Source organism: Larus michahellis, chromosome 3 (genome assembly GCF_964199755.1).
Source record: "Larus michahellis chromosome 3, bLarMic1.1, whole genome shotgun sequence".
In the NCBI taxonomy this organism is placed as follows: Eukaryota; Metazoa; Chordata; class Aves; order Charadriiformes; family Laridae; genus Larus; species Larus michahellis.
This window is the reverse complement of record NC_133898.1, coordinates 7794822-7805822: the sequence shown is the minus strand read 5'-3', so window position 1 is coordinate 7805822 and position 11001 is coordinate 7794822. Positions and strand designations below refer to the sequence as shown.

Here is an 11001-nt window from a genome sequence, read left to right as displayed (position 1 = left end):
GAGCCCCTTAGGGCTTTGTTGGGTTTTTTTCACCCTCTTTTCACATCCATCAACACCTCTCCCTTCTTTTTTTTTGTCCCTTGCAAAACTTGAGTTAGTTGTGTGTCAGTTTGGATATAAAAACTTTAAACGGGTGACATAAAAGAGAGCTACTTCCCTTCCACTCGCCGTTAGTAGGAGCTTTACAGGAAACACACAGCGCAGCATTTGGATAAGCGTGTTTGATTTCTGATCCCCTTCCCCAAATTTTTAACCCAATGAAGGGATGACCGTACCAGTGGTGGACTCGCACGTCTCGGCTGCTTTCCCCGACCCCCCGAGGGCATCCAGCCTCGCGCTGGGGCTGATGCGTAGCCGCTGGCGGAGGCAGGGGCGCTGCAAAGGATTCCAAAGTACGCAACCAAGCGAAGTCTTTACGCTCCTTCCTCTTGGCCTCCTGCTTTTGCTTCATGTGACAGCTCCTTGCACAATCCCGTTTGTCCCAAAGTTTGTTATATCCTGGAGAAATGATACTTGATTTGCGGAGCGGCTTTAGAGGCAGGAGGATCATCCATAGCTGGCAAGAAGGATTGATGGATACGTCTCAAAACTGGAGCAGGAGGTGGGAAACCCACTGCTCTGCACCCCTGCAGCCTTTGTTGGGCTACGTTTAACCTTTCTGATCCTCCCGCGGATGTTATAGTTCAGGGTTATATGGAGCTGTTTGAAGGCAACAAAACCTTTGGCTTGGATTAGGTTCCCTGGTGTTACCCCGAGGAGCGGCAGTGGCTGGTGGATGGAGCTGCTGGCTGGTCATTGCCAGGCGGGTCCTTGGAGCAGTTGGAGTTTGTTGGGTCTTCTCCAAGTGAACCCGCTGGTGGGTTTTAGGCCGTTGCAGGTCCTGGTGTTGCTTCCCCATTTGCAGAAAGCAAGCAAGACCCACCTGGCATAATGGGGAGACTCTTTCAAACAGCTACACAGGTTTGAGATGGAAAAAAAAATAATATGCTAATTTATGGTTGACTTTGCAAACTAATTTTAATTCAACCTGCAGTGAATTAGGGCAGTCGTAGCAGAGCCACCCAAAGAGAACATTGTCATCACCGCCCATAGGAACCCATCCTTGACTGATCCCACTGCCTGAGCACTGGCCAACGCATTGAAGTGGTGGCATCGGCCACCTGATGAGAGGACAACCCCCAAAAGCTGGTGCAGCTCGTGTTGCTCTGTTTTGCCTGTGCAAGCCCTCAACCCTGTGCCCGTGCAGCTTGAGACGTTGCGCTGCTTTCCCTATCAGATGTTTTGTGTAGCTAGGGCTCAGCATCACCTTCAGGTTGGAAGTGTCTGTAAGCTGTCAGGAACAGAGCTGGGTAATTAATTTCTTGCCTTCCTGAAATAAGATAGAAAATGGTTTCTTGCTGTCCTGAAATGTTTTCCTGCTTGCTTTTTTGGGAAGAAAGGAGACGGAACCAATAATTTCAGCTCAGTCACAGGTTGCGTTGTGCCCTAGACTGATGTATCGTGGCTCTAGAAAAAATGATTTAAGATGTTGAAAGAAAGCCCTTTGAATCTTTCAGTTCTTTCCATACTTTGACTAACAATTATTTACTGAATTTGACCTGAATTTTCCCACCAATTTAAGCTTTCCAAGCCTAGTTTTGAAAAATTATTGATGAGAGAGGTTAAAAAAAAAAGCTGTCCAACTTCCCTTCAAACCACAGCAACACTTTTATTGTTATTGCATTTTATATTTAGCTTTCATTCATCGCTGGCTTAGCACAAGCCGGCTGCAAACTTGGCCACTTTGCTTTATAGCTGTTTATGAACTCACTGGTAGAAGGTGGGTGACGGTAAGAAATTTAGACCTGTAAGAAGGCCCTGTAATAATTCAGCGCTTACTGAAGCAGCAGTTAGCGACGTACAAAGTGCTTATGCTTAGAACTTTAATTATAAATTATTGACGTGTTGCCGAGGAGGGGAATTACACAGCCAGTGAATGTCCTGGCTTCTGCTACTAAAAGGCTGAGCATTTGTGAGTACTTTTAGAACTGGTGGCCGCAGAAGATGTCATCGGGCCTTAGTGACAGGCAGGGATGAGTGCACCGGAGTGACTGGCCACACGCGGAGCTCGGCCCCAGCCGGTGCGGCAGATGAAGACGTCTTCTGGGTGAATGGATGCTCCCAACATCTGGTATCTAAAAAATTAAAACTAAAGAGTTTGGGGGTTTTTTTGTTTTGTTTTTTTTTTTTTTTTTGCGCTGAGAGGCCGAACAAGGGCAAGGAGATAGTGACAGAGGAAATGGCTTTTGCAGCGTGGACACCACAGGGTCCAGGAGAGCCACCGAGCTGCAGGAGACAAGACCTGAGAAGATCCTCCACAGGGTATTATCCCAGGAACAGCTTTGCAGTGAGGGTGGGGAACATGGCTCAGGCAACGGCGTAGCCCAAGGCAACAGGCCACGGTTATTCCCTTCTTTTTTTACCTGGCTCTGGCTTTATTTGAAGTGCTGTGAGTCAAACAGCCAAAACTAAGCTTTCTTTTGGGTGATGGCTAATGCATTTTGAAACATTTGCTGATGTCAGCAACCCAAAGTAATAACAAAAACTTCCTTTATAGGACTTGAAGCCGCTTAAGAGAGCAAATAATACTGTAGCCTCATTAGCTGACTGGTGACGCTACTGGGGAGCCTGGAATGGCTTCAGTAGGCAGGAGAGCTGACTGGATAGGAGCCAAAAATTAAGGACGTGTAAGGCAAAAAAAAAAAAGAAAAAAACAAAACCAAAAAAAAAAGGGATTATTTAGGGGCAGGGAAAGGAAGGCAGAAATATTTCAACAGGTATGGGCTTGCTGGAGTACTGTGTGACCGCAGCAGGGTGTCGGCATGGCTAACCGCCCTGCCGGCGACCAAAATGGTTAGTTATTTCGCTCATGCTTCTCTTAAGGACATCGTTTGCTTCAGCCTGACAAACCACACTGGTGATTTCTGAGGCGGGGAAGTTTCTTTTTTTTTTTTTTTTTTTTTTTTTTTCTGTGCAAGGAGCCGAGGGGAGGCTGGTGGGTGACACAGGGGGGTGCTCCGGGGCCCATCAGGACGGGCCTCTTTGGGATGAGGTGGGGGGGGGAAGGTCCCAGGGAGAAAGAAAATAGCATCTCCCAAGTTGTTGCAAAGGCTGATGATACAGATTTGAATAATTTCTTCCCCTCACTTTGGGTTTGGTGGTTTTTTTGGTGCTGTCTTTAGCTTGCAGGCTGCCTGGTTGTGCCGCACCCCATTGCACTGCGCACCCGAAACCTTTGCACGTCCCTCTTTACAGAAAATTAAAGTTTGTTGGGGTGTGGTTTTTTTTTTTTTCTTTTTTCCCCAGTTACGTGGGGGCTCGCATGTCTCATCCAACCTGCTGGTCCTTGTTCGTTAAGGCCAATGTCCTTGGCCCAACTGTTACGTCTATTTTTCTTAATTCGGGGTAGAGGCGCAGTCAGAATCTCAGTAATTCTTACTCATATCCTGTAGTTCCTCATCACAGCTGTTTATGCAGCGACGGGGCCATCAACCAGGAGAACCATTTAGTGACGCTGAGGTTTTTTTCTTTTGTGAAGTCTTACTCCTTACCTTCTTACTTTGGAAAATTAGAGCTGGACAGCATCATTTTGCTCTTCATATAGTTACCTATGTATGTATATCTGTCTGTCTCATCTATAGCTATATCTATATCTATATCATCTATATCTATATCTTTCGATCTATCTCACGTATACTCAAGGAACAACTTTTTTTTTTCTTGTTACTAGCTTAGTCCAGTACTGTGTGACTGAGTCAAGTTTAGAAAATAGAAACAAGGCATGGGGGGGGGGTGAAGGGGGTAGGGGGAGAGGGGGGAAAACCCACCACACCGAAAATTAAAGCGTTTATCAATTCATTTATTTAACTTGCATGTGCATTTGTCTCACCAGCAGTTGGTGTTCACAAAAAAAAAAAAAAAAAAACCAAACAAAAAACCAAACCACCAAACAAACAACTTTTTGAAATCGACAAAACTTTCAGTAAACCTGATGAATACTGTTTAAAGTATCTAAGAAAGTTGCAGAAAATTCTTCACTTGCACAGCCTAAAATGTGCTGAACATTGAAGAAAAAAAAAAAACAACAAACCCAAACCCACCAACCCCAACCCCTTTTTTTTTATTCACAGATGTTTAAAAAATGTTTACTTCCGTGGCTAGCAATACCGTGTGGCCTGTGCGCCGTTGCCGTTTGGGGTGCAGCCTCTTTTCCTGAGTTGTCTCGACTACAACCGGCGGTGGGTGCTGCCGCCTCTCGGCGGGTGGGTGCCGGGGGCGGGTTTTGCTGCGGGGGCGGCGGGAGCCCAACACGTTTTCTTAAGCGTCTTCTTCAAACGTGCAAACAGGGTTAAGATGGGAAAGCGGCGGAGGGGTAAGACACACAGATGTAAGAACATTTATTTAATGTCCCGGTTCATATTTATCATCTCCTCTGTTTTTTTGTTTTTGTTTTTGTTTTTTTAAATTGTTTCTCTCCCTTCAAATATCCTTTAACTTTTCAAGAGCAGTATTAAAGGAGCTTCTTTACTATTGGCAACTCTTTTGTCCTGGAGGAAGAGCTTTAAGAAACAGCTCCCGAAGGATTAGACGTTTGGTTATAATTTACTACAATAAATAACAATTAATTTATTCGCTATGAAACTCCATAAGAAAGAAACTAACTGTGTTTTTCCAAAATTGGCTTTGTATTTCTTAATGATACTGTAAAATGAGGTCCGTAAGAAAAAAAAACCCAACCAAACCTTGAAAAACATGGCTTTCTTATTTTACATAATTAAAAAGAACTAATCATTAATAAATAAAATTCATTTATCATTGAAATAATTACGAAGCACTTCTAAAAATCTCAAAGGCAAATCTATTTAGGCCTACAGTTAACATGCAAAGTCATCCAACAAACAACACAAAATTGTACCGTAGTAGTCAACTGTTGCATCAACATTCAAAAAGGTCTAAGACAGCAGCACGACTTCTCCTATGTGGCAAACATCTCGTAACGCATCACGACGCCCGGGCTGAGCGTGGGAGGCCGGCAGGACCCTGCCCTCCCTTCCTGCTTCCAGAGCAGGACAGAAATAACGGAGATATATATATATATATTTTTTTTTTTTTTTTGTGAGAAGAAAACTGCGCTTGTGGTGGCGTAAAAACAAAGGGACGGCCGCAGCGCGAGAAGGTGGCCCTTGAGCCAAGGTTGGGCGGCTGCGTTGGCTCCCACCGCGGGAGAAGGGGGGGAGATGAGGGAGACCCTGGCGACCACTAACATTCAGCAGCGGCAGCTCCGATGGCCACCGCGCCGCTGGCAGCGCTGGCTCGTATCACTCTTGAGGCTGCCACGACTCTCCTCACCCCAACGGAAAAGCTGCAAAACTTTCTAACTTCCTAAAGGTTTGTTGTGTTTTGTTGTTTTGTTTTTTTTTTCTCCCTGTTTTCGAAAGGGTTAAAAAAGTAGGAAACTTTATTTTCTCAAATTCTTGCTAAGTCACACTTATTACTTCAACTAACACAACAGTTACGTGACAAAGTACTGCAAATTATCAAAATGTACTGTACAGAAAATTACAAATTCGTTTCAAAATACATTGCGCTGCTATGACCGAGATAAAAAGTGCTTTTTTCTTTTTTTCCGTCAGAAAAGTGTTCTTCTGAAATAGAAGTGCCGTAGCCTGCAGTAAAACTCTGGTGTCTCGCTCTGGTTGTGCTATCCTCTAGGAATTAACTTTCCAACCTTGTTTGCGTTTGGTGCCTTCTGCCGGGATGGCCCAGAAGACGCCAGCGCGGGGGAGCGACGGTCCACGGCGGAGCGTGGCCACCCAGCTGGTGGCCAGGATCGCTCCCCGGTCCCTCGCAGCATCCTTGGTTTTTTATTTACCGCGGCTTCTCTCTTCCCTGCCGGCGGTTCCCACACATCCGCCGGGATTCCTGCGTGGCCATTATCCGGACTCTGCACCGACCTCCTCCCGAAAAGTCTCCGGCTTCAGCGGTGCCTGTGCTGCCTCATGAGGGGCACGATGCAAGAAGGGGGCCCAGCCAGTTTGAGGAACGGGTGTCGCAGCAGTTCCTGGGCCGTGGCTCTCTGCGAGGGCTCCCGCACCAGCATGGAGTCCAAGAAGCCCCGGAGGACCGAGGAGACCTGCAACATCGCACTGGCGTTAGGGGCGGACAAGGACGCCCATTTCCAGCCCATGCTGGGTCTGTGCCTCTGCTTTTCTTGGGAAGACAAGGGCCATGCTGAGCTTTCCTGTGGCAACAGATGTGCTGAGCTGAAGGGCCGCGTGTCTTTCATGTGCCGTTCTTATCGACAGCACTGGGCTATCGGCGGGGTGCAGAGGAGCACACCACGCACAGCTTTGCTTGCGGTGGGCGAGAAAAGCAGTAACCCAGGCCTCGGGTCTGAGGTCTAGAAGCACACCCCACACAGGAGGTACCCAAAGGTACCCAAACACTTTGGCACTGGGCATGGAGGTACCAACCCATACGCAGCCGGGCTCATGTGCCGACTTACTCTGGGCAAGGTGGGAAGTGCAGGGAGCAAAAGGAAAAGCAAAGCCAGGGCTGGGCACAAAAAAGGCTCCGGTTCACTAACGGCTTTGGTCTCCCGTCCTCCCCACACGAGTCCTGGGTAGGACCAGGTGGTACCTAAGGTGAAGGCTTAAGGTGGTACCTAAGGCTGATGGTGGTACCTAAAGGTGCACCGTATCTCTTGGGCATGCAAGCGTGTGGCTGCGGTTTGATTACACCTTTGTACGTGCAAGACCCTCACCACCTATTGGAAGTCTGACCTTGTGCATGTCCTTCACCCGGGGCGGTAAGTTATCCCGGATTCGGCGCATGGCCTGCAGCGGTGGCTCATTGAAGTAGGGAGGTTCGCCGTCTATCATCTCGATCACCATGATGCCCAGGGACCAGATGTCCACCTGTAACACACAGTCCCCTCATGAACACCGCTGGCAGTGCCGAGAGGGGGTGACGGGCTCAACGCTGGGGTTCCTGCAAGCCTCACGCTGTTGTACCTGGTGTCTGCGTCCAGCCTAAGCCAACAGTCTGGTGAGCCATCACCATCAAGCTTTCTTTTTTAACCAGCCAACACCAGGTTTTTCTTCCGAGCAGTACGCGCGTTGAAGAAAGACCTGAGAAATTACGTACAAACCCGGGTCTGCAGCCGGTTTAGGCGACAGCCACTGGCAGCGCTGCTGAGGGAGGCGCCTTTGAGAGGCTGGACGCACCCGACTGCTCTGCACTCCAGCTGTGCTGCACTCCAGCTGTGCTGCACTCCAGCTGTGCTCATGTGCACCCAGTGAGCATTTACCCCAGGTCGTGCAGCAAATGGGGTCGGGAGGTGGGGGGCAGAGTGCAATTCGGCTGCTGTGAAATCAGTTACTCTATTTCCCCTGAATATTAAAGCCTACAGGAACTCCGTTTGAGCCCGCAAGGCAAACACAAGCACTTACTACACCTGGGCCTGTTTCCAGCCATCACAGGTAACACGGGATATAATCCCCTGGGGAAGTTACTCAGCTCCAGCTCAAAAAAAAAAAAAAAACCCAAACCTTTTTTTTTTTCAGTCCTGGCCTGCTTCAGAATCCTAATCCTCTGACAACTGTAATTCCTGTCATTTGCCAGCCCAAATACAGCCAATGCCAGCTCATACTGCTTTTGCGCTTGTGCCAACACTATCCTTCAGCTTAAATCCTCTTTCTGTGTGTGTGTGTGTGTCTCTCTCTCTCCCCCCCTCTCTCTCTCCTTTTCCCTTCTGGTGGGAAACCTAATGTAGACATAAGTTCAGCCGCTTTATAATCCCTTCAGTGTCATTAACGGGCTAATAATAGCTGATGCTATTATCTCTGGAATGTCTCCTACCACGCCGCGCGTCCGGGTGAGCGCCGGTGCCTGCAGGGTGCTCTCGCTGCGGGGCGGGCGATGGGTCCCTGCTGCGCCACGCGAAGATGCAGCATCTCCCGTCTCAGGCCTTGGCTCATTTCCCTCTCTCTCTGTGTATGTATGTATGTATGCATATATGCGTATCTGTGTGTAAATATATATCTCTCTATATCTCTGTAGCTGTCTTGTGGGATTTCTCTCTGCAGCTGTCACTACGGGCGCTATGAAGCAGAAGCCGCCTCTCCTCGCCACGCAGAGAAGCCTCAGCCGTGCCTCCGGCTGGGGAGGCGCGAGTCCCTGCCGGGGCTGAGCGCGGAGAGGGGACCTGCTCTTCCCAGGCTGGCACTGCAGAGGTGCCGTGACTCACTTCCTAATGGATGGGGTACCGGCACTGCAGAGCCGCCGGCTCCCCACCCACAGGCTCTTGCTGGTCTCATCTGAAGAGCTCCAATAAAAACTTGTCAATCGCTGCTTTTTCAGACCATTTGGCAGGGCTTAAAATAGTTCCCGCCTTTTTTCCACCACCCCTTCCACCCCCCCCTCCACTAATGAGAAATTGCCTGCGAGGAATGCTGCAGAGACAGGGAGGGCGGCCACCCAGCCGGCTCCGGTGTTTGGGACCCTGGAGGACCATGGCCGTGCCTTCGCCGCACTCGGGATCTCAGGCTTTAGCCGGATGGAAGCAGAGAGGATCTCTGCCCGCGGGTCTGTGCAAATGCCGACATGACCCGGCACGCCGTTCAGCTGCTGGTTTGGTGTCTGCAGGCGTAGACACCTCTAACTGCAGCTCCGGCTTGCAGGCTCGATATTAAAGATCATCAAAGGGTCTTTCATGATATGAAAATGATGCCAATTTCCTTTGATACAGCACCCTAAGCTAAAATATGTAAAGGCATTGAATTCCGTGTGCTAAACGGAGCTGTCATTTAACAACTTCATCTTAGAGAAGTACTTTAAAACAAGGCATGATGTCGCACTCTGGGGCAAACGAGCTCTTTAGCGCATGCGTGTAAACGCATCCGAGCCGTGCGTTCCTCACAGGGCTCGGGGGGGGTCGACCAAGGCACCCCAGAGGGAAAGGAGCCACTGCGGGTCGGGGTCGGGGGGGCGCGCCATGCCCCACCGTGCTCACCTCGGTGCCGTAGGGCAGGCGGGATATCACCTCCGGCGCCATCCAGTACGGCGTCCCCACCAGAGACTTCCTCCTGGGCACCTCCTTCGACACTTGGGCGCAGAACCCAAAGTCGGACAATTTTATCTGAAAAGTCAAGAAAAAGAGAAAGCCCCTCTTGAATAACAAGGCAAATTCCTCCGAGAGACATGTGCCTCCGAGAGACACATCCCCAGCTGCGGCCGCCGGGGTGGGGGCGACAGGGACAGGGACAGAGCTGCAGCGTTTGCCCGGCATGGGATGGCAGCGCGATTTCGGAAGCGTGGCCATTTTGGAAGCAATACGGCCTGGGGAACGCGCGGCTAATTAAAACCAAGGCAAGGAAAAGAAGTAGGAGAGAGTGGCAGTGGCGCTCGTTACTAAGATGGCCTGTCATAGCTCACTGCCTCTCCACCAGCAAAAGATGCGGAGGTGATAAATCGCTTAGAATATTAAAAAACAGACGGGAAGCAAAAAATTCTGAAGTAACCGTATTTTATAATGAATCTATTGTTGCATATATACAAACCCCATTTTGTGGTCTATGTACGTATACTAATATTTAGTAATGTATATATATCTATATTGCAAGTGATACACACCGCTCCTATCGTTTGTATCGGGAATACAATCTGTGAGTTTGCCAAAAAAAACAGATGAAACAAGTGTCACTCACCCCGGTTTCTGTTACCATGGGTCTAACACTCACAGGAGGCAATATCCCCCACCAACGCATGATTTTTCAAGACCAGGACCTCACACTGTGGACTAAAAGGCTAAAGAAAGTGCCTCTTTTATGTAGTAAGGGAGCCAATTTGGGGAAGGCAGGGAAGACTCTTCCAAAACGGCTGCAAGAGATAAGGGGCACCTGCCCCCTTCGGCTGGGAACTCGGGAATTAGAGACAGTCCTGTCCTTGAGTAGCTGTGGCAGTGACCTGAAATAGAAATAACGGGATACACAAGCACTCCGGAGAGCAGCTCTTGCTGCATCATGTGCCTGCTCCTACTTTTATGCCAGTTTTTTTTGTTGTTTTTTTTTTTTTTTTTTCAACAAGAATCAGGGAAAATTATCGCCTCCCCCTCCCCGTTGCTGTACAACGCCAAGGTGAAAACTCCTCCAACCCCCCCAGCCAAAACAAGCCGGTCTGAGCGTCGGTGGCATCATCACCCTCTTCCAGAAACAGCTTCTTCCTTAAGGCTAAAGCTCTTTGTTTGCTTGGTTGGGTTTTTTTCCCCGGTATTTATTTGGAGGCCTGGAAGCCATCGTAAGGGGTTTCCTGGATATTAAGACCCCTTCACCGCCAGCTACACACCACACAGGGCAACGGTGACCCATGTCCAAGGTCCATAAGCCACGTATCCGATCACGAACTCGGTGCCTGGGGATACGAAATGAGCCCAAACAGCCCCAGGACAACCGAAGTGGGAAGTTTCATAAATCCCTGCATTGTGTAGACCAGCATTGTATTATCAGCACTGATTTGTTTTCTTTTGGATTCAGTACAGACGTTACTTTTTTTAAAACTAAGGGCATTATTTTTAACAGAATTACAAAATGATTGTTGGCATTTCTAAAACAAAGCCAATAATAGCCAAGTTCTCCGTAGTAAATGTATTTTTCAGTTTACAGGATGAAGAATGGAAGAAATAATGCATATTTTGGAAGCAGAGCCCAATCTTCTTTTGTAGGAGCACAAGAGGTTTTGCATATCTATTGCTCATTCGAGTACATAAAAGAAGACAATTTTCTAAAAAAAGATAATTGCACAACACAGCCATGAAGAAATCTGCAATGCAGATAATAAGTACTGGAGTAATGAGTATAATGAGGCACTGTATGCAGATCCCGGGAGCAGATCAGATGCTATTTCAGCAACACAGATTGAAACTGCAACTGAAAAACTCCTACACACGTGGAATTTTCTTCCCCC

The 11001-nt window shown here is 48.4% G+C and overlaps 1 protein-coding gene across 2 annotated transcripts in view; it reads right to left on the bottom strand.

The window, feature by feature from the left end:
* Positions 1-3877: 3877 nt before the first annotated feature.
* PAK5 (p21 (RAC1) activated kinase 5) overlaps positions 3878-11001 on the bottom strand; it is a 138909-nt gene continuing 131785 nt past the window's right edge. For both annotated transcript variants that reach the window (XM_074578476.1, XM_074578475.1), the window contains exons 7-9: positions 9053-9178; positions 6822-6956; positions 3878-6172 (exon numbers count right to left, since the gene is read on the bottom strand). In XM_074578476.1, the coding sequence (XP_074434577.1) occupies positions 6017-6172; positions 6822-6956; positions 9053-9178 (417 nt within the window). In that variant the 3' untranslated portion in view covers positions 3878-6016. The remainder of the gene's footprint in view (positions 6173-6821; positions 6957-9052; positions 9179-11001) is intronic.